Source organism: Eubalaena glacialis, chromosome 10 (genome assembly GCF_028564815.1).
Source record: "Eubalaena glacialis isolate mEubGla1 chromosome 10, mEubGla1.1.hap2.+ XY, whole genome shotgun sequence".
Taxonomy (NCBI): Eukaryota; Metazoa; Chordata; class Mammalia; order Artiodactyla; family Balaenidae; genus Eubalaena; species Eubalaena glacialis.
Window position 1 is genome coordinate 118964270 of NC_083725.1, and position 23890 is coordinate 118988159.

The 23890-nt window shown below is 50.2% G+C and overlaps 1 protein-coding gene across 1 annotated transcript in view; it reads left to right on the forward strand.

The window, feature by feature from the left end:
- The first annotated feature begins 2556 nt into the window (after nucleotides 1-2556).
- Nucleotides 2557-23890, forward strand: part of ANO1 (anoctamin 1) — a 163760-nt gene continuing 142426 nt past the window's right edge. Inside the window, exon 1 of the mRNA XM_061202221.1 lies at nucleotides 2557-2621. Coding sequence (XP_061058204.1) covers nucleotides 2564-2621 — 58 coding nt within the window. The 5' untranslated portion in view covers nucleotides 2557-2563. The remainder of the gene's footprint in view (nucleotides 2622-23890) is intronic.

Below are 23890 nucleotides of genomic sequence, written 5' to 3' on the forward strand. Positions count from 1 at the left end.
GCGGCAGGCGTGCCCTTCCCCAGGACAGTCCACTTGCCCCACTTTGCTTTTGACAGAAACATCTTCCTGACTGCACAGGGGGCTCCCTGGAAAACGAATTGGGGCCCCAGGCATCCGTTCTTCTAGGGCACTCGCTCCCCGTTCATGCCACATGGGAGCTTGGTCTCGCCCCAGCCTGGCAGCATTTACCAAAATAGCAGCCGAAACCAATCTTTGTAAAAATGCGCCAGTTCGGGTATTTACTAAAATATCTTTTAAAACTTGATAGGATGAAATATCTTTTTAAAAGGGTCTGGATCTCTGACCGGCTCTTTTGCATATGTTGGACACAGCTGAAGGGTTTCATCAGAATGCAGCTTAATTGGAGCCAAGAAATGAAAAGAAGAAAAACGGCTTCAATCGGAATGAATCAACATCTATTAATGGCGGTTTAAAATATTTCTGCTAATAATAATACATAAATGATCTGCCTTTTGAAGCTGGCTAACTAGACAATAGCCCATCTCTGCCCCCAAAAGGTAAACAATGATGGCTAAAAATAGCCCCAAGACCTATTTACATTTTTTTCCTCCTGAGCATTTTTGGTTTATAGTTCATCATTCCAGGGGTTAGAATTCTAAAATTTTCTCTGTGTATTTACACAACTGAGCTATTGCTATGTATCACGTTGGCCATCAGACTCTTCCAAGAAAAATGAGTTTGTATCTGGACTCCCGCACACCAATGGTTCGGGTCAGATCACTAGGCTCTGTGAAATGCACATGGCCCCAGCAAGGGCCCCTACGGTGCTTTTTCTCCATCCAGACCCCTCGGCCATCCTAGGTATACATGTGGGGTACGCAGCACACAACTTGGGGCTTCTTGGCAGCCTCTTCACGGGATGAGACTTCATCCATCCACAGCACCCCACCAGGTGCCTCGTCTTCCAATTTTTTAGTCCAGACTGAAACGAGATAAATACAAAGGACAATCGCAGGTCACCTCTCTCCCTGACCCTTTGGGAAGAAGGAGGCTTGAATCTCCTCTCTGTACACAGCACTTTGCGTGGGGGGCAGGGAAGAACTTCCCAGCTGGAGACATTTCTTTGTGGTTTTGCTGCTACTACAAGCATTTCCGCCCAGAACAGTACGCGTGGGTACCAATGCCAGCAGGCTTGGCAGGGGTCAGGGAGGACTGGTCATCCATCCTCAAGGAGGCATAGATTCCTTTCACGTGGATGTGGCCTGTCTCCCCAGGGTGGCTGGATCTGTCTCCACACGGAGCCAGGCAAAGCCGGGGGCTTGTGGGGTGTTTACTTGGCAGGTGATCCAGGGGTCCCCGGCCCGGGTGGGCTCCTGGCACCAGCCTGGCCCCTCCTCAGGGTGTGGAAAGTGGGAGATGGCCTTTCAAAAGGTCAGGCAGCCTGCCCCGTCCTGCCACTGCCCGTGCAGTGATCAGGGAGCAGCTTAAATTAACGTTTTGTTTAAGGCAGTTCTGCCTCAGAATTTATAGTTATTTATCTGGAGATGTCATGGGTGTGAGGTTTGGAGAGACAGGAGGCGCCTTGCCTAAGGCTCTCCGCGCTCTCCTGATGCCCACATCTCTGCTGCCCAGGAGGATGCTGAATTGTCCAGACCTTGCCTTCTAAACAGGAACAGGGCTCCGGAGTGGTACCTCCCGGCTCCCAGCCCTGAGCCAGGCTGCAGGATGTGGGTGGGAAGTCCCTGCCGGCAGCCCTGGCTGAGTTCTCTTAGCCTCGCTTAATTAGAATTCTCAAATAACACAGTTTTCTCCGATTTGGGGGCAGTTCTCACTTTATCCAGATTCCCAAGTTCTGCATAGGTTGGTGTTCAAGTTCAGGCCAGGCACTTGCCCTGTAACCTCCAGATCTCCTTCCCATCCCTGGGCTTCACTTCCTCCCTCTTCTGACAAATTCAGAGTGATGAATTGGGGTCCCGCCTCGGGGAGAGGGCCAGTGCACTCTCCACTGACGCCCTATGCTGTGCCAGCCTCTCGGGGCTGGATCGCTGCCCCCTCCCCCCAGCCAGTACCCCTTCCCTGGGGCCCTGGCTGGGGACCCGCCAAGCACAGCCGCTCAGGGCCCCACTGTTCATCCCGACCGATAAGACGGTCCGGCAGCTGGTGGAGACTCGCCCCGCAGAGCGGGAGGCCGGGGGCGGGCGGGACCCGCGGGCCGATCGCTGCGGCTGGTCTCCAGCGTCCCGCGCCATCGCTCGGTGTCCGGGTGGCCGCGGGGGAGTCGCGCTGCGCACGGGGCGGGGCGAGGGCGGCGTCCGCAGGTAGCCCCGGTGGGGGGCGGTGGCGGGGAGCCGGCCAGGACCCCCAGCCCAAAAAGCCGAGGGGGAGGAGCGGCGCGGCGGTGCGCGTGGGCGGCCAAGTTTGGCTCCTGCACTGGCGGCTTCGCGTGCTGCGTCTGGGGAGGCGGAGGGGGACCGTCCCCTCCCGAGTTGGGCTCGGACCCCGGCCCTCAGAGTCGCTGCAGACCTCTGGGGGTGACTTCGTCACCCCCTTTCCTGGACCCCGTGCGTCCGGGGCGCACCGGAGCCGGGCAGCGAGCCACGCCATGCTGGAGGGCGACATCGGCCTCGAGGGGCTGCCCCCCAAGGAAGCCCCCGCAGCTGGTGAGTATCCAGGGGCGGCGCAGGGAGGCGAGGGCCCCGGGCGGGGCGGCAGCGGCGTCGGGGACGTTCGGGGACAGCGGCTTCCCCGGGACCAAGGGGCGCGCAAGGAGCAGGCGACAAGGACCCGCGTCTCCGGTGGCGGGGACCGTCGCCCGCGAGCTTTTGGGGGGGGCGGACTTTGTCGGCCGCAGGTCACTGGGGGCACTCACAGACAAACTGACGGCGGACAGATGGACCGCGGGCTGGGCGGGGCTGGGGGAGGCAGTGGCCCCCTGGCGGGCAAATGCCAGGCCTGCCGTGCGGTTTTCAATTCCTGGGAGACCATCTCCCAGCCGTGCCGCGTCCGAGGCCCTCGGCGGATGGAAGGTTTTCGGATGTTTTTACAGGCGCTATTAATACACATAATATTTCCGTGCTATTCTGGAGATTTATTTGCGATGTAAAGTAACTACTATGACTTGAAGTCATAATGGAAACTGCGGTGGAACTTGGAGGGGAGAGACAAATGAGGCTTGGACAGGAGTTGGGAGGGGGAGTCCCTGACTTCCTCGGCCCCTGCCTGCACATAAATCACGACCCTGGCTATTTTTATACCAATAATTCTAAGATAAATGACCCAAGCAATGTTTCCTGAATGATTTTTCCCCTCCCAGTTCAGAGGTTATTAAATAAACCTCAGAGCGGGACAGTGAAGGGGCTAGAGCGGGCGCTCGGCCTTATTTAATTATACAGCTGAGTTCCAGCCGGGAGCGCCCTGGTTAGGATGCTGTGCCCTGCAATCAGAGCCACCTGGAACCAGGAGCCGCTAACTATAGCAGAAGCACTCCGCCTTGTTCCTTGTTCCTCCCTCCTCCCCCCCATCCCCCCGATCTCTTTTGGTGGGGGTGGGCTGGATTCCCATGGAGCAACTTATCCTGATGTCTGCTTCTTAAACAGCCCCAATTTGGCTTCTTTCTAGAAATGACACTGTATACTCATCAAATTCTTCCCAGGAGGAAGAGAGAGGGGGCACTGCCAGCCAGAGGCGGGGGAGGCCAGACCCAGGAACAGGAAGGAAGGGGCAGGCTTGAGAAGTCAGCCAGGACAGTTCTGGGCACACTGGCCTGCTTGCACGAGTGGCTTCTTCCAGCTCCCGTGTGGACATGATGAGTTCTGGAACCAGCTGGGCACAGGAGCCCCAAACTCAGCATCTGTGAGCATCTAACCAAGCTCTTGCCTCCCGCTGGGCACAGAATTAAGCACTTCACTCGTTTCATCCTCAGTGCAACCCTCTAAGCTGGGAGCGGAATCTTCCCATTGTACAGACAAAGAAACTGAGACCACACAGTTAGTACATGGGGCTACCAAGAGTGGAGCCCATGACGTCTGGGTCCAGCTCCCATGAGGCTTCTGGCTCTCCCTGACCCCAACCCAAGCAGAATCACCCAGTGATGGAGCTGAAGCTGATTCCTGCACACAAGAGTATGCTAGCTGGGGGCTTGCTCTTTGGTTTTGAGAGCCTTTAAATGGGGGAGTGGGGGCGAGCCATATCTCCGATGTGAGGATCGGGAGGCTTTCCCTAACGGAGGGTCTGATCCGTCAGATCTGAGCCGTAATGATGGACAGACCCCACTCCTAGAGCAGACCTCCTGCTCCCTTCACCTGCGTCTCCACTCTGTGTGGTGGGCAGGGGTCTCGCCCCCCTTCTCTTGCTCTGGGCTTTAGCAGTGACAGGTCTAAGACCCTAGGACCAGTGCCCCAGCCTCCATTCCTGGGTTTGCCACTGGGCATACTGTTCCACCACAGCTGGCATGCAAGAAATGTGGGCAAACTCTGACAGCATCACACTACTCTCTAGCTCATTCGGTGTAATTAAGACCCAGAGGCTGCATTGGCTCTCGCAGGTAAATAGGAAGTAATAAAGCCGGGGAGATGAAGGATAGAAAGGGCCCTTAGTCCTCTGCTTTGTCTCCATGCCAGGCACTGAGGCCCTGAGGGGGGACGTCCTCTCAGGGGGGTGCAGCTGTGGAGAACCCAATTCTAAATCCCAGCTTTGCTGCCTGCAGCTCTGTGACCTTGCCCAACGTACTCAGCCACTCTGTGCCTTAGCTGTCAACCCAGAGGGTTTGTGAAGATGACTTGAGTGTATAGCCTTTCTGCTGGAGTGGCTCCGCTCTGTGCATGAGTACCGCCCACATTGCTGTCATCCCCTCTTAATCCCCCCTCCCCCCCCATCTTCATCACTACAAGCTTCAGTTCACAGACCCAGATGTGAAGTCCTACCGGACGTTCTGAGACTTATCCCAGGACCGGCTCATTCTTGCTTCCCTGGAGCAATCGATTGTTACAGATGCCACCTCCCTCTCTGCCTTCTTTAGAAGCTCCCTTGTTATTTATTAATAAGCTATTTATTCATAAGCCCATGGTCGGCACCTCCCGCAAGGGCCGGTGGAATTAGGATGAGGTGGGGGTGGGCACCCCTCCCCCAGGACATGTCTGCCCAGCTCACTCTTGCTCATCCCTCAAAACCCTGCCGGGAAGTCCCCTCCTCTTGGAAACTAGCCCAGGTGCCTCTCTACACTGATGGCACCCTGGGCGTGGAGAGAGGGAGGGAGGGCTGGTGGGTAAAGATGGCTGTCGGTTGAGCAGTTCACTGTGTGCTGGGCGTCGTCACATGTGAGCCTCACCTACTCTATGAGATGGACACTGCTATCTCCCCATTTATGGATGAGAAAACTAAGGCATGGAGAGATTACTCAAGGTCAAACAGCTGATAAGTGACAGATGCAGGATCTGAATCCCAGGCAGTCTGGCTGTACATTGTCACCACGCTATGGTACCCACTCAGAGAGGATGGGAGAGCTGTCCCTCCCGAAACTTTCACTAGCCTCTTCAACAGACAGCTACAGGTTGCCTGGCACTGTGTCCTCAGGGCTTGGGACACAGCAGGGAACAAAGCAGATGCAGGTCCGGCCCTCATGAAACTTTTTTGACCACGTAGGAGAATTCAACATGTCATATGTTGGCTGGTGATGTGTCTCATGAAGAAAAGCTGAACAGAATAGGGGGCGATTTTAAATAGGGTGTGCCAGGGAAGCCTTCATTGATGGGCAGCGTGGGAACGCACACCCGAAGGAAGTGGAGGGAGGAAGAGCACTCGGGGGAGAGGGAACAGCCAGTGCAAAGCCTCACACCTGAAGTGCCCGAAACATGCCAGTGGGCTCACGGAGTCTGGAGGGAGTGGGAGGGGCAGTCCAGATTGTGGTGTGCCCCTGGCCACTGGGCTGGGTGAGATGGGAGCTGCTGGAAGGGTCTGGAGCTGACCAAGGTTTGGGCAGGATCCCTCTGGCCGCTTTGGAGAACAGGCTGAGGGGGGAAGGACAGAAGCCGGTCCGGAGACTCTTGCAATAATCCAGGCTTGAGTTGCTGGTGACCTTGTGCCGGGACCCGTGGAGGTCAGCCTCTGGGTATATTTTGAAAATAGAGCTGACAGGGATTGCCCACACGTCGGATGGAGGGTCTGAGAGTAAAAGAAAAATCAAGGACTGCTCCAAGATTTTTGGATTGAGCAGGAGAAACAGGTATGGGTCGGGGTAGGTGAGGAGTTCACCTTTTTGTTTTTTGTTTTTTTGGTTGAGGTTAAATAGACATAACGTTTTAATCATTTTTAAGCATACAAATCCGTGGCATTAAAGTCCATCCCGAATGTTGTGCAACCATCACCACTATTTCTTTTTTTTAATTGTATTTATTTATTTATTTATTTATTTATTTATTTTTATTTTTGGCTGCGTTGGGTCTTCGTTGCTGCGCACGGGCTTCCTCTAGCTGCAGCGAGCGGGGGCTACTCTTCATTGTGGTGCGTGGACTTCTCATTGCAGGGGCTTCTCTTGCTGTGGAGCACAGGCTCTAGACGTGCAGGCTTCAGTAGTTGTGGCTCACGGATCTCTAGAGCGCAGGCTCAGTAGTTGTGGTGCACGGGCTTAGTTGTTCCGCAGCATGTGGGATCTTGCCGGACCAGGGCTCGAACCCGTGTCCTCCGCATTGGCAGGCGGGTTCTTAACCACTGCGCCACCAGGAAGCCCCCACTATCTACTTCTAAAACTCTTTTTTATCATCCGCAAACAGAAACTGTGTACTGATTAGGCAATAACTCTCCATTTCCCTCCCCCAATGCCAGCCCGGGGTAACCTCTGTTCTGCTTTCTGTTTCTATGAATCTGACTATTCTAGATACTTCACAGGAGCGAAATCACACGATATTTGTCCTTTTGCGTCTGGCATATTTCACTTTACATGTTTTCAAGGTTCAAGGTATCAGAACTTCATTCCTTTTTATGGCTGAATAACATTCCATTGAATGTGAGACCACATTTTCCTTATCCATTCATTCAATGGACACTTGAGTTATTTCCCCTTTTTGGCTGTTGTGATTAAAGCTGCAATGAAAATTTGCATGCAACTGTCTGTCCTGTTTTCAATTATTTTGGGTATATACCTAGAAGCGGAATAGCTGGATCGTATCTTCAACTTTTTGAAGAACCACCAAACTGTTTTCCACAGCCGTGGCACCATTTTACATTCCCTCCAGCAGTGTAAGAGGGTTCCTGTTTCTTCAATCCTCACTAACACTCGTTATTTTTGCTTTTTTTTTATCGTGATAGCCATCGTAGTAGGTGTGAAACGGCATCTCATTGTGGTTTTGATTTGCATTTCCTAATGACTAATGATGTTGAGTATCTTTTCATGTGTTTATTGGCTATTTGTATATAGTCTTTGTAATATACTCAATTTCTTTGCCCATTTTTAATGGGTTGTTTGTCTTTTTGTTATTGAATTGTAGGAGCTCTTTATATATTCTGGATATTAAACCCTTACCAATTATAAGATATGCAAATATTTCCACTCATCCTGTAGGTTGTCTTTTCACTCTCTTGATCATGTCCTCTGATGCCCTTGTACATACAGTGAGCTGCTCTTCTGTGCTGTCATGTGGCTGATTGAGAAACTTGTCTTGTACCCCTGCAGTTTGATGCATAATTCAATTCAACTTAGAGGTAGATGAGTCTCTGTCTTTGGGCCAGTTACAGGGTCAGGAGCTGGAGATACAGGGTAGCCACCGTCCTTGCTCTCATGGAGTTTACAGCCTATCTTGATTTACGCTGTGGTGTACATTGTGGAAAGGTCCTGATTCTGGCTAAGTAAGCTCTGTGTGCCGAGGGCACATCCATCCTACAGGCCTGCCTGCTTCACCTCAGCTGTCACTTCCTTCAGACACACAACAGGTCAGGTCTCAAGTAACTGCGTCCATAATGTCTGCCTCCCTGGATGGATTCATTCCCTAGCCCCAGCACAGGGCCTGGCACGGTGGGGCTTGGTGGAGGGATGGAGGGATGGATGATAGCTGACAGTTTTTGTCAACTCATTCCGTTTTAGACACTGTTGTGAGCCCTTTACATAGTCACCTCCTTTAATATTCACTTGTTAAGTTGGTAATATTGTTAGTAATATTATGAGCCCCTTTTGACAGATGAGGAAACCAAGGCACAGAGACACCAAGCAACATGTCCACGCTCACACAGCCAAGGGTACCCTGTGAATCAGTCAGGGTAGATGGGGGGACCCTAGATTCAGACCAGAGTTGGGGCAGCTGGACAAGGACCGGAACTGGGTCCCCAGCTCCAGACTTGGGGTCCGCCCCAACGCATCTGCCACCTCACCAGCTCTCCAAAGAGAAGGCAGTCCTCTGGGGGGGCGGGTGGGGGAGGTTCTGCTGCTGCTGAAGCCCAGCAGGGAGCCGGGTGTGGCGGATAAGATCTTCCTCCCCAGAGTCTGCCCTTGCCTGGCGTGGGCACCCCCAGCAGCAGTCACGGCCCCCCGCTTCCAGTACCAGGCACCTGTGGCGGCGTTTTCATGCTGTGTAATGAAGTATTAAAAGCCTGCCGACCCTCAGAAATCCATTTGACCATGGTCATGTGGCCTTTGGGTAGACAAACGCCTCGTTTCTTGCATTCAGCCCTCAGGGGGCCTGCGTGCGCGTAGATGTCTTGCCTGGTAATCCAGCCTGCTTTCTTGTTGCAGCCCGGGGGTCACCTTGCTCCCCTCTGGGCCTTGCACTGCGATGCAGTCCAGCTGGGCTCTGGGTTCCCACACACACAGCCAAACCCACCAGGCCCCACCCCCTCCAGTCAGCCAAAAGCTCCTCCCTCCAGCTGCACCCCCATTTGCCTCTGGGGGTGGTGTGCAAACATTCCCGGTGACACCCAAGATTTCCTCCTTTCCCTTCACACCCAACTGGAATGATTTCTGCCCACGTACGGCCTCGGGTGTAGAATGATTTTTTAATGCATTTACACGGCACCTTCACTGCAGAAGTCTGAACACGCCGTTGGGGGTGGAAATGGAGCTATTGATGTGAGCTGTTAGAAAGAAGGCATAATTGGGCATAATTTTTATTGCATTGTGTTTCCTGGACGGAGAACGGCCGGGGTTTGGGGGTACAGGGGTAAGGCGGGTGCGGAGCAGCTCCAGACTGAGCTCGTGTTCCTCTTGCAGACTCTGCTCTTGAGGACCCTGGGCTCCGGGCTGGAGCGGGAGCCCATGGAGCGTTCCTTCCTACTCGCAGCCCTGTCCTCAGTCCCAGGGGGCTCAGATCCCTCCCACCTGCAGGGCTTAAGCGAGCCACACAGCTGCGCGTGGTGCTGGCAGCCCTCCGCTCAGGCCCACGTTCCGCCCTCTACCTGATGCCAGTCCCTATGCCTCTCTCAGAGCTGCCTACGGCTCCCCGTGCCTGTGCTGCCTCCTCTTCAGTTCCACTGTTGCCTCCGCACTGGCCTGTGTCCGCCTTGCCCCCCTCCTCCCCGCTGTAGTGGACCCCCGCCAGCCCTCACCCAGCCCTGGCCCACAGGTGGGGCTCACCTGCCTCTCCGATTCCTTCTCACCCCCAGCGCTTGCCCTCAGCCTCACTGACCTTCCTATGGTCCTTCATCCTCTCTTTCCTGCTCCCTGGGCTCTTGGCCCTTTCTTCTTCCAAGCTCCATCGCCTCCTTCAGGAGGCCCTCCCTGACCCCAGTGGCATCTCGGCACCAGGCTCCTCTCCCCTGAGCACTTACACAGCTGCCCCTATATCTGCTGCTAGCAGTATTCTATCAGTGTCACTCTCCCTGCACTCCACAAAGTTCCAGGACAGGACTTAGTGTGTTTTTGCCAATTTGATCTTACACCACCCGTTTGCCCTTAAACCCCCAAGACCAGAGCTGGAGAAGACCTGGGGGCTGCCTGGGCCAGATCAGCGTCACCCACTGGGGCTCAGGACACCCATGCACAGTCTTCGTGGTCCCAGGCGAACTCCTGGGAGTTAAGCATGCCATTGTATTTCATTTGTGTGCTATATGAAAAAGGAGTGACTTTAAGTGAAAAATAGTTCACTTTGGATATTGGTATAGCATGGAAAGTTTTCCCCTTGATTGATAGATAGATGATAGATAGATAGATAGATGCATATAGGCAGGTAGATAATACAGAGATAGCTCTACATAATGTGTTTTGTATAATATATATAATCTCTCTATATAGAGGTAGATAAATATATATATATGAAATTTTTTTTTTTGGCTGCACTGGGTCTTCCTCGCAGCGTGCGGGCTCTTCGTTGTGGCACACAGGCTTCTCAGGTTGTGGCACTCAGGCTCCAGAGCGCGTGGGCTCTCTAGCTGAGGCACATGCGGGCTCTGGAATGCGCGGGCTCAGTAGTTGCAGCTCACAGGCTTACTTGCCCTGCGGCCTGTGGGATCTTAGTTCCCTGACCAAAGATCGAACCCACAGCCCCTGCACTGGAAGGCAGATTCTTAACCATCAGACCACCAGGGAAGTCCCATATATATATGAATTTTAAATTGTCATCAGGAATTCCCTGGTGGCGCAGTGGTTAAGAATCCGCCTGCCAATGCAGGGGACACGGGTTCGAGCCCTGGCCCGGGAAGATCCCACATGCTGCGGAGCAACTAAGCCCCTGCGCCACAATTACTGAGCCCACATGCCACAACTACGGAAGCCCGTGAGCCCAGAGCCCATGCTCTGCAACAAGAGAAGCCACTGCAGTGAGAAGCCTGTACACCAACCACAACAAAGAGTAGCCCCCACTCGCTGCAACTAGACAAAGCCCCCCTGCAGCAACGAAGACCCAACACAGCCAAAAATAAACAAATAAAATAAATAAATTTATAAAAATAAAATAAATAAAATTATCATCAGTATGACTGGTCTGGTGTTACCTTGTCTGAACTATCATCATTATCTTGCGTGATGCATTTTAAAAATCAGCCAGTTGACACAGGGAGGGAGAAGGGTAAGCTGGGACGAAGTGAGAGAGTGGCATGGACATATATACACTACCAAATGTGGAATAGATAGCTAGTGGGAAGCAGCCACATAGCACAGGGAGATCAGCTCAGTGCTTTGAGTCCACGTAGAGGGGTGGGATAGGGAGGGTGGGAGGGAGACGCAAGAGGGAGGAGATATGGGGATATATGTTTATGTATAGCTGATTCACTTTGTTATACAGCAGAAACTAACACACCATTGTAAAGCAATTATACTCCAATAAAGATTTAAAAAAAGAATCAGCCAGTTGATTTTGTATGTTCGTGACTTGTTTCTGCATGACGACTCAGGGTTGGGTTCAGACTCTTCACCACATCTTCCCCACCAGAAACACATGGCAGACGTGAGCAAGGCTCCCACCCAGCCAGTTACAGTTGGGTAATTGTCACCACTGTTACTCCATCTCTGTTTAAATAGATTTTTCTTTTGCAGCCGTTTTAGATGCACAGAATTATTGCAGAGATAGTACAGAGTTCCCATATAACCCACACCTGTTTCCCCCGTTGTTAACATCTTGCATTATTACGGTACATCCTCACAACGCACCAACCAATATTGATATGTTATTATGAACTGAAGTCCACACTTTATGCAGACTCCTTGGTCCTTTTACCTGATGTCCTTTTCTGTCCCAGGATCCCATCCATTTAGTTGTCATTTCTCCCTAGGCTTCTCTTGGCTGTGACTCTTTGTTTTTGATGACCCCGGCAGTTTGGGGGACGACTAATGCAGGTGTTTTGTGGATGTGCCTCAGCTGGAACTTTTTGTCATGATGAGACCGGGATTGTGGGTCTGGGGTGAGGACCACAGAGGAGAAATGCCTTCTCATCCCATCGCATGAGGGCATACGCCATCAACACGGCTGGTCCCTGGGATGCTGCCTGCTCACCTGGCTGAGGTGAGGTGTCAGGCTTCTCCTGTGTGAAGTTACTCGTTTCTTTTTTTTCACATTGGTTGTTGAAGTTCTGGAGATTTCTTAATGAGCTATCGATTTTAGATTATAGCCATCAACTTATGAAACCATCTTAAGCTGAATTTACTAAATTTTTATCATATGTGGGCTCTTTCTTAATTAGTATTTTAACATCAGCGGTCCTTCCACCACCGATGGTTGGGGTTATGTATTAAACGATATGTGACTAAGAATACAAACAATTTAAAACTCTCGCTTGGCCAAAGCTCCAAGAGTTGCTAAAAGTGTCCAGCTGAGCCATAAATCGAGTCTTGACCTCAGCTGACCACCTCACTTACACACAGAGGCTTCCAACTTCCATCTCAAGGGGGAAATCTTTAAATAATTATATCACTGATTTTAATAAATAGTCATTAGAACAGGTGTCTTTCTGCCCTTAAAGAGGCTAATGAATGTCCTGGATCCCTTCCAGAGACCCCAGAATGAGAAATCCAGGTCCAACCCCCTCATTTTCCTGGTGACAGAAGGAAACTGGGGCTCAGAGAGGTTGAGTGATATTCCTAAAGTCACACAGCAGTTTGGTGACAGAGATGGGACCAGAGCTCCTGTTTGCTTACTCCAAGTCCGGTGCTCTCTCCCCTCTTCCCAAATCTAAGGAGGAGGTTAGAGTCAAAGGATGATTAACTTTGAAAGTCCCTTGAGGAGGCCACATTGGAGGCCAATCTTTAAGACAGGCCCAGCGCCAACTGTGTTTCCTGCTGCCTTAGAAGAGACACCTGTGTCTTTGGCTGGTGCCAGATAAAGTTCAACCTCTAAAGGACAGTGAGTCTAGAGAATGCATGCAGCTCCTCGAGGGCTGGGGTCCTGGGGGGTGGATGATGCCCACATGCTGAAAGACACGAGGGCATGAGACCTGAACAAGGCACAGGAGGTTCACCTCCCTCGACTCAGGCTCCCTGGGAGGCGGGTGGTGGGTGGAACCACCTGCAATGTTTAAATGTCTGCTCTTATCACTGTTCTTTTGGGCGGGGAGGAGAGGAATAGCCATTGTATTCGAATCTTTGTGAGCTTGCCATGCCCACGAGGAGAACGTGGATGGCCCCCAAAGCCTTACCTGGGCTGGTTCACATTCCACCCTTAATTCTCCTTTGTCCTCCCATCCCTCAAATAAAAGATTATAGCCAGTTTATACCTGTGGATAAAATATAAGAAAACAGCATAAATTAACATCAAGATGAAAGAAAAAAAATGAAGGAAGCCGAAGGTGGAGCCAGAGAAGAGCGAGGACCGAGACCAGGTAGAGTTCACCTGAGGCTCTGGACCCGCTAGTCTTACCAGCCACAGAGCCACAGAATGAAAGTCTACCGGTGGCTCAGGAAAGGCTGTCCCCCAGCCACCCCAGACGGCAGCCCCAGGCCTTTGCACAAGCAGCCTCCTCCCCTGGAGCCCTCTTTCTCTGTCTCCTTCTCATCTCTGACCTTCGATGTCATGTGACGGAGACCTTTTTAGCCTTCTCCATCCCACTGGGGGTGCCCGTTACCACCACTCCTAACACCAGCCCCTCTCCTTTATAGCTCTGAGCACATGTCTTAATGAGATGTTTTAAACTGAGGTGTAATCCACATAGAGTAAAACGCCCAGATCTCAAGTGCACGGTGCCATCAGTTTTAACACACTTCCTATGCTTGTGTAACCTATATCCCGTTAAGATATGAAAGAGTCCTATCGCCCCCAGAAAGTGGCCTCACACCTGTCCCCCATCAGCCCCCCACCCCCACCACCAAGGACTAATTCTGCCTGTTCTAAACTTCCTATAAAAGAAAGCGTAGGGTGAGGACTCCCCCATGTCCAGCTTCTGGTGCTCAGTCATGCGGAGCAGTAGCGGGTTTGATGCTGGGTACATCCCATCGCGTGGATGGACCACAGCCTGCGTATCCATCCTCCTGGAAGGATTGGTTGTTTCCAGTTTGAAGCCTTTATGAATGGAGCTGCAAGGAGCAATGCTTTTTATGAACATGTTTTCATTTCTCCAATAAATGCCTCCAGCTGGAATACAGGGGTCATATGAGGAAAAGTGTGTTTAACTATTTAAGAAACTGCCAAACCGTTGGCCAAAGTGCTCCCCATTTTCCATCCCCCCAAGTAGGGTCTGAGAATCATAATTGGGTTTGATTTATTGGACTTATTTACTATCTGCCCGTCCTTCTCCACTGATGTAAAGACCAGGTGGCCCAGGATAGCATCTCTCGTGTGTCCTGAATCCTCAGCATGCCCACAGTGCCAGGCACATAGTAGGTGCTCAGTAAACATTTGCCGAATGAATGAATTCCCTGTTCTACAGCTCTTTTCTGATGCTAATTGTCCAGGGACCTGTGTGTCTTGCTGAGGATCAAGTGGGCCCGAGTCCCCACCCTTTTGTGAAAGTGGAGATAGTGAGAGTCTGAGCGAGGGCTCTCCCACGTCCACTTGGAGACACCTGGGGGGTGTCTGATAATAGTGCGAAGGGTTTCCTCAAGGACAGAGGGCAGGGGAGTCCCAAGTGTCCTCCATACAGCCCAGCCACAATTGTTGTGTTCTGAAAAGGCTCGGGGTCAGGTGTAACCAGATGCTCACCTCTGCCAAAGTGAAATCTCAGGAAGGCACTTACAGAGAACTCCCGGCGGGCTCTCCATGACAAAACCTTTGTAACTGTAACTCAGCCAGATTACCTGCTGGATGCAGATATTAAAATGGGGTCAGAGCGACGCAAAGTGATCCCTTGGGGAGAAAATGGATCGGCACAAGTAGCCCGAAGTCTCGTTTGTGTGTTTGGGCTAGTCTTGGAGGAAGAAAATGAAATGTGTCACTGCTCCTGGGAGAAAGCTTATCAGTGTGTTCTCAAGAGATAGGCATGCTTCCCAGGAACCCGAAAATCACATCAGGTGATTAACAACCATCTTAAAAGAAAGGGCCTAGTAAGCACATGAAAAGGCCCTCAAGTTCATTAGTCATCAGGAAATGCAAAGTGAAACCACAGTTCAATGCCATCATATACCCACCAGAGGGGCTAAAATGCAAAACGCAGATGATGCCAACCTCGGGCCAGAGCGCGGGGCCAAGGTGCTCTCACAGGCTGCTGACAGGAGTGGGAGTTGATACTGGAAACTCAATAGTTGGGAGTCACTGCTGCTGAACCAAGCAGACTTGGTGCCCAGCAGACCTCTCCCCGCGGGACTCAACTGAGACGCACGCCGCCCTTGGTTGTCCAGAGATACAGATGAGGGTTCCCCGCAGTACTGTTCACGATGGCCCCAAATCAGGACCCCCCCCAAGTGCCCACCAGCCCTGTGACAGATACACACCCGTGGTCCCTTCCACCATGGAGCCCTCTACAGCCCTGGGGTGAACCACCCGCAGCTGCTCCCAAGATGGGGAGGAATCACCAAGGTCGCGATGAACAAAGGAGGCCAGACACTAGAGAGTGCACACTGTAGGATCCCACTTATAGAATGAACAGAACTCCATCCAACCCCGTTTATAGGACACACAACAGCAAAATGCATCTGTGAAGACAGGAATCAGGATAGTGGTTTCCCTTTGGGGGTCAGGAAGGGGGCTTCTTGGTGCTGACCACATGCAAGTTTTGTTACCAAAAACGTTATCATGTGTGCATGTCTCTGTGTGTATGTGTGCGTGTGTGTGTGTGTGTGAAGCTCCTATGAGTTGTTTTTAAGACATCAGGAGAGGACAGTACCAGAACTCACCCCTGCTTCAAGCCACCTAAGGCAGCTCTGCAGGAAAGCATTCTCAATGACCATGTAATTCCACTGTGGAATTATGACCTGGCTTCTGTCTTCAAGGGGTACCCTGAGTTGAGCTTAGCCTGCTGCCAATCCCCCCACAAGGGTGAGAGACCAATGCCAGGGAAGTTAGAACAAATGTCGGGCAGCTTCTGGGGGCTTCTCCTACAGTGGTCTGTAGAAGGGCTTTGGTCAGAGACCTGCTTCTCTTGTACAACACCGGTCGGAGAAACCCAGGCTCGCTCCTTATCAAGCAGTAAGTTGGCATACATTTTAAGTAGAGTTTCCAGTAAACTAAGAAGTCTATACTAGTGGGAGGTTAGAGATGAGAAAACTGCCAGGCCCTTGAGTTCATGAAAGAGAGCAAGCTGACCATGATGAAGTCACCACTCAGAGCCACCATAAGAAGTATATTATTTATCTTGCGCTGTGTAAGAAACGACCTCAAAACCTTGTGTCTTAATGCATATTTATTATCTCAGATTCTTTCTGTGTGTCAGAAATTCAGGAACAGCTTAGCTGGGTGATTCTGGCTTGGGGATCTCTCATGAGGTTGTGGTCAAGATGTCATCCAGGTTTACAGGCATCTGAAGTTTGTCTGGGGCAGGAGGATTGACCTCCAAGATAGCACGCTCACAGGGCTGTTGGCAGGAGCCTCAACTCCTCACCACAGGAACCTCTCCACAGGCTGCTTGAGCATCCTCACAACATGGCAGCTGGCTTCCCCAGAGCAGGTGGTCCAAGAGAGGGTGAGGAAGAGGCTGAAATGCCTCTGGTGACCTAGTTTCAATAGTTACATGCTGTCATTTCTACCTTATTCTGTTGGTTAGAAGTGAGTCACTAAGCTCAGTCCGCGCTCAAGTGGAGGGAGATTAGGCTCCCTTCTGAGTAGAGGAATCTCAAAGAATTCGATCGCATATTTTAAAGCCACCACAGCAAAGCCCTAGGGACAGCAATATTCTGGGAGCTTCATTCAGCTTAGACTCTGTGACCCACTGTGGGATGGCACCAACGCTCCCTAGGCCCACCCACTTAGAAAGTGGGCTCAGCTGGCTGTGCCTCTGGGGCCTAAGACCTCCTGGGCGTCGGCCGTCATGTCCTCACTCTGGATATCATGCTCATTCTCCTCTAAGCATCGCACACCTAGAACCCAGGCTCCTGGGCAACCCCAGAGACCACACCCATCCTCTCCCATGAGTTGATGGTAGCATCATTTTTTGAAGCCATAAGACGTTCAAAAATGAGCCTTCAATTTTATAAAGTCTCAGGTAGCCAATTCTTTTTTATTTTAACTTTTTATTTTATATTGGAGTATAGCCGATTAACAATGTTGTGATAGTTTCAGGTGCACAGCAAAGTGACTCAGCCATACATATACATGTATCCATTCTCCCCCAGACTCCCCTCCCTTCCAGGCTGCCACGTAACATGGAGCAGAGTTCCCTGTGCTCTACAGTGGGTCCTTGTTGGTTATCCTTTTTGAATATAGTAGTGTGTACATGTCAATCCCAAACTCCCTAACTACCCCTTCCCTCCACCCTTCCCCCACCTCCAGTAACCATAATTTCATTCTCTTAAGTCTGTGAGTCCGTTTCTGTTTTGTATCATTTCTTTTTAGATTCCGCATATAAGCGATATCGTATTATAGTTGTCTTTCTCTGTCTGACTTACTTCACTCAGTATGACAATCTCTAGGTCCATCCATGTTGCTGCAGATGGTATTATTTCATTCTTTTTTATGGCTGAGTAATATTCCATTGTATATATGTATCACATCTTCTTTATCCAGTCCTCTGTCGATGAATATTTAGGTTGCTTCCATGTCTTTCAGGTAGCCAATTCTGATCACGAGTGCCTGGTCACATTTGCTAAGTTTTTGGCAACTAGGCAGGATATAAAAAAATTGGGCCCAATCACACATGCAGGCTCATTCTGTGATTGCCAGGACACTGCAGTAAAAATCAGTCCCTCATCCTCCAGAAGGCTGGCCCAGGCCTGTTCACAGGCAGTAGCCAGGTCCAGGATAGAGAGTGGAGGCATACGGAGGCCCAGTGAGGTCCATCACTTTGTCTCATTCTATTGGCCAAACCAAGTCAGAAGGCCAGGCCAGGCTCAAGCTACAGAAACACCCTCTGCCTCTTGATGGGAAGCATTGCAAAGCGGCGTGGCAAAGGGTGCAGCTACAGGCCAGGGTAGGAGAATCGTGGCCACCTGCAATCCGCTACACTTGTGATCTTCTTGACTTGATGCTGAAGAAGACTTTGGATAGAACTCAACATCTCTGCCTGCCAAAAACTCTCAAAAGAACCAAAAGGACACCTTCATAACAGGGTTAGAAATATCTATTTCAAGCCAGGAGCCAACATCACATTGAATAGTGACATGTTAAAAGTGGTCTCATTAAAGTTGGGAACAAGTCAAGGATGCTGTGATCAGCTCTGTTAGTTATCAATGTCCTGAAAGTTCTAGAATGTGCTATTAGGCAAGGAAATTCAATAATAATTATAGGTATTGAAAGAGGGATATAAAATGGTCACTGACTGAAGATGATTATGATGGCCTACCTGAAAAACCCAAAAGTATCAGCTCAAACATGGTTAGAACTAACAGGACAGCTCGGCCGGGGAGTCAGAGGCTAACAGCTCTCCAGAGTCAACGTGTGGCCAAATCAGGTGTAACTGCTGGAAATTACAGTGAAGAAAGAATCCAATACAGAAGAGCAAGGTGGGGGGTGTGAAATAGAAATACCCTAGGAATAAATTTAAGAGGAATAAAATACCAATATGAACAAAAATGTAACGTTCTACTGAGGGACGAAGGAAGGAAGGATAGATGGATGGATGGGTACATGAATGGATGGAGGATGGATGGATAGATGGTTTGATAGACGGACTGATGGATGGAAGGAAGGAAGGAAGTTTGTACAGATGGATGATGTATAGATGGATGGATGGATGGATGGATGGATGGATGGAGCGAATAAGACAGATGTTTATGCTCCAATTCTAGAAACATATCCTAAGGAACTGATTGAGTAGGAGTTGGGCAACGATTGTTTTGTGCAGAACAGTGAAAAGTGTTTGGAAGCAGCCTAAGTGCTCATCAGTGAGGGGTGAGGTACAACCTGTGGACATCCCACGAGGAAAATCTCCTCCTCCCTCCTGACACCTTCCCCCTCCCCAGGAGCTCATCAAGGGTTCCGCCCGTGCCCCCCACCCCCACCCCACAGCCCCGCAGGTCCTCCCGTGGGCTCCTCATCACATGGTATTATCATCACCCTCCCATCTACTCAGCTTCATCTCCTTCAGGACAAGGTATGTTCTTGCCTCGTCAGCCAGAAATTTGTTGAGTGTCTGTTTTGTGCTGGGTGTGGGGTTTACAGTGATGAGTAAAACAAACATAGAACACAATTAAGTGACAAGAGAGAAAAAGGAGCAGATTATAAAATGCTATCACTATTAATAATTATAATGGCTAAGATGTGTGGTGCATGATTATACACCAGATGCTGTGTGTGTGCCTTACCGAGCAGGTGCTACTACCTCCTCATTTACAGAGGAGAAGACAGTGACAGTCACACAGTTAGGAAGTGGTGGGGTCAGGTTCCATGCCCTTTGCAGTGCTCCAGGCCACCTCTCCACTGGATGCGATAGGAATAAAACCTGTTGAGACGTTATGTGGCTTCCTCTGGGACTTAGGGCTTCTCCATCGTTCTGTCTTTAAAATATATCATGGAGCAACAGACCTATCCTTTTTGTGACTTCCCTGGTTTCTTTTAAACCTAAAAAATAATCTTTCAGTGCTGCTGGGAGAGGTTTAACATATGGTCCCAAGGAAGGCCAACGTTCACCAGCAGGTCTGTGAACAGCCCTTGACTTGTGGAATCAGAATTGGTGGCAAAAAATTCTCACCATGAGTATATTATGATTTTCGCTGCTGGTTATTGAGCATCTCTTTTGTGTTCAGAACTTTATTATGGGTTTATTAGCTGGTTTACTCCTCACAGCATCCCTGAAAGGTAGATATCATTCTACACTGGAAACGTGGCTCAGAGAGGTTAAGTAAACCGGCAGAGGTCACACAGCTTGTACCAGTCTCTCAGAGCATGAGGCTTCTCTTTGCCAGTTTCAGAGTCAAGGAGGAGGTGACATGTTGCTTAAAATGTCAATGAAAAAAAAAAAAGGCTTGTTGGCACACTGTCCTGGATTATTCTAGGAACGTCTGTGAGAAATTCCTACCGTTTGAAATCTCCACTTCTTAGGGAGTCAGCCAAACATGGCCTCATTGTTGATCTTCAGAAGCATATTTTTAGTGTGAGGTGGGTTGTGTTTATTTTTTTGATGGATAGCAAAAATGAGGTTTCTATAAATAAAGCCATGGCTTTCCCCCCGCCCCGTCTCATTTTATTTCCTGTGCACGATTCACAAGTGAGTTGACCAATCAAATGAGGTTACCAACTCCAAAGAACTCAAAATGGAAAGTTCCCATGAGCGACAGAGAAGGGACAGTCTCGGTCTTTAAAGAGCTTCTCCATCTGGAGCACCACGAGGTGGTTTTCCACGCCTTGTTTAGAGCGAGCGTCAGTCTGTCCGCGAGTGCAATTTGATAATTTTAATGATAATTATATGATGAGGCTACCAATTAAGGACTGTTTCTCTTTGAACTGAAAGCAATCTACTTTTTGAATTGGAAAGCAGGGTAGACCAAGTGATAAATCCATTTCCATTTTTCAATCTGTAAAACGGTTGGCGCCAATGTGGGATCCTGAAGCACCCATAGCCCCCAAGACTTGGGCTGCTCTGAGTTCTGGTTTCTAAGGATCCAAGGCCGGGCCCACAAGGGAGTGCCCTCCCGATACAAGGCACCCGAGCCCCCTTGAAACCACGGCCATGGAAGACCCCGTGCAAACCCTCAACAAATGTTAAGGGAGGCTTTTGCAGGAGCTCTTGCCTGGCACGGCCACCAATTAAGAAACCAAGGACGATGTTCGGTGGAACTCTTTGGAGACCACTTACACTTGGCATGTTCAGTTCTTACTCGTATGGAGACAAACCCGGGTCCCTAATCCTGCCTACACATCCCCTGAGACACCTCATCTCCACCTGCAGGGCCGCTCCTCACCTGTGCACATAGCCTAGCACATCGCAGATGCTCCGGGAGTTTGCATCCAATTTGGTACCCAAACTCTCTCCTACACGAGCATGCGTCCCAATTGCCAGCCTTGCTCTCTCCCTCTGCCATCACATTTTAGCCCCACAGGCTTCTTCCTGCCTGCCTGTGATTTCCCTGTATTAACTCAACCCTTGTGTGGCCCCAGCTCCCTTAAATGAACTTGCCAAGTCCAAGGACGGCACAGGTAGGGGCCGGTGTCCACACCTACCTGGGAAGTTAGCCCAGCATGCGTCTTGCTTGCCTACCTCTCTCCTCAGTTCTGCTCTCTGCCCTGACTCCAGTGCACCTACCCTTTCCTACAAATTCTGATCCTTTGAAGAGCCTTTAGCTCTGTTATTATTATTATTGCAAAAAATACATAAAATTTCCCCTGCAGCCCATCTTTAAACGTACAGTGCAGCAGTGTTAACTGGATACACACTGTCGTACAGCAAATCTCTCGAACTTTTCATCTTGCAGAACTGAAACTCTTGCACTAATTGGACGGCTCTCCTTTTCCCCTTCCCCCCAGCCCCAGGCACTCACCATCCTACTCTCTGTTCCTAAGAGTTTATCTATTTTGGATGCTTCATAAAAGTAGCATCATGCAGTATTTGTCTTTTTGTGACTGGTTTATTTCACTGAACATACGGTTTTCAAGGTTCATCCGCATTGTTGCATGTGTCAGAATGTCCTTCATTTTTAAGGCTGAATTACCTTCCATCGTGTGGATGGACCAGATATTCTTTATCCATTTGTCTGTCAGTGGACACTTGGGTTGCTTCCAACTCTTGGCTATTATGAACAGTGCTGCAATGAACACCGGGGTGCAAATATCTCTTTGAGACCCTGCTTTCACTTCTTTTGGGGATATACCTGCAAGCAGGATTGCTGGATCACATGGTAGCTCTATTTTTAATTTTTTGAGGAACCTGCATACTGTCTTCCATAGTGGCTGCACCGTTTTACGTTCCCATCAAGAGTGCACAAGAGTTACAATTTCTCTACATCCTCAACGACATGTGTTATTTTCTGGTTTTTGATAGCAGCTACCATAATGGGTGTGAAGTGATATCTTGTGCTTTTGATTTGCATTTCCTTGATGATTAGTGTTGTTGAGCATCGTTTCATATGCTTATTGGCCATTTGTATATCTTATTTGAAGAAGTGTCTATTCAAGTCCTTTGCCAATTTTAATCAGATTTTTTGGTTTTGGATATTGAATTGAGGAGTTCTTTCTGTCATCTGGATATGAACCCCTCATCAGATACATAGTTTGCAGATATTTTCTCCCCTTGTGTAGGTTACCTTTCACCCTATTGATGGTTTCTTCGGCAGCATAGAAGTTTCAAGTTTAATGTAATCCCACTTGTTTATATTTGCTTTTGTAGCCTGTGCTTTTGGCGTCATATGCAAGAAATCATTGCCAAATCCTACGTCATGAAGATTTCCCCCTATGTTTTCTTCTAGGAATTTTATAGTTTCAAGTCTTTCGTTCAGCTCTTTGATCCATTTTGAGTTAATTTTTGTAGATGGTGGAAAGTCAGGGTCCAGGTTCACTCTTTTGCATGTGGAGATCCAGCTTTCCCAACCCATTTGTTGAAAGGATTGTCCTTTGCTCCATTGCATTCAGTGGTTCAACCAAATGGTCTTGTCGAAGATGGTTTGACCGTATATGCAAGGGTTATTTCTGGATTCTCTATTCTGTCTCATTGGTCTGTGTGTCTGTCTTTCTGCCACCATCACCCTGTTTGTGAGCCATTAGCTCTTTTTAAAGGGTATGGTATTTGCCTTCGTCTTTAGTGATATGAGCCTTAAGCTGCTTCCACTTTTCCTCCAACTTTGAATGAAGCAAGTGCCCTTTAGATTTGGTGGCAGGTGATGACCACAGAGACCTTACAAAGGGAGACTGTGCCAAGCGCTCTCCTGAGCGCTGTCAGGTCACTGTCCATGGTGGAACCTCCCCCAGTCTCCCCTGCCCGGGAGCCGAGACACCGCCTCCAGGAAGCCCACGTGAATGCAGCACTCAGCATCCCACGTTCTGCACATCTCAGTGAGGGAATATCAAGCAATTGAGGGAGAGCGTGGCCCAGCCACAGAGTCTCCAGCGAGACAAAGTCGCGTTCCACAGGCAGTTAGCCATGGGCCCCTGGCGCCCAGACAGCCCTCTTGGATCCAGACGCCACAGGCGTTTCCCACACGCGCCCCAGACGTCTGGAAATGATGACGTGGCCCTGGCAGGTTTCATTATTTCCTTCTCTTAACACCCAGAAGAATTCACGCCAACTGGGGACCAAAGGACAAAAGGCCTGTGGAACAGCCAGCGTGAGTCTCAACAAGCCAGGACCCACTGATGGGGAGGGTCTCGTTCAGGGCAGGGACTTTGTCCGAGGGATTTCTGAGCATCCCTGGATGCAGCTCTTTCTCAGGAGAGTCACAGCTCTGCCAGAATAGTCGCTAGAAGTCTCCACCGATGCCAGTGAGGGTCCAGAAGGGACATGGGCCGCACCCAAGGAAGGGGCAGGGTCTGCTTCCTGCAGTGGGACTGACAGTTACCCCTCCCGGTGCTCCAGTGTCCCCAGGTGTGAGGTGGGGTGGGAGGGCGCCCCTCGAGGGGGTTGGTTGCGAAGTGAGTGCAGATAAGCAAACTGTATAAATCCTGCTTTTATTATTATCTTCCCCGAAACAATAGAAAGCCCCTGCTTACTCATAGGCCTTCCAGAAGGAGATCCGGGAATAACCTCTGCAGCTCGTGTCCAAAGATTTGAGCCTTAGGATTTTCCTTGGATGTCACAGAAGTTAGGGAGGATTGCATGTCAGGTCTGTTTTTCCCCTTAAAGGAAAATGCATTAGTCAGCCATGGCCACCATGACAAAGTCCTAGGGTCTGGAAAGCTTAAACAGCCAGTTTGACTGTCCCCAGTCCTGGAGGCTGGAATCCGAGGTCCAGGTGTGGGCAGGGCTGGTTCCTCCTGAGGCCTCTCTCCTCGGCGTGTAGACGGCCGTCTTCTCCATGTGTCCTCACGTGGCCGTCCCTCTGTGTGTATCTGTGTCCTGATCTCCTCTT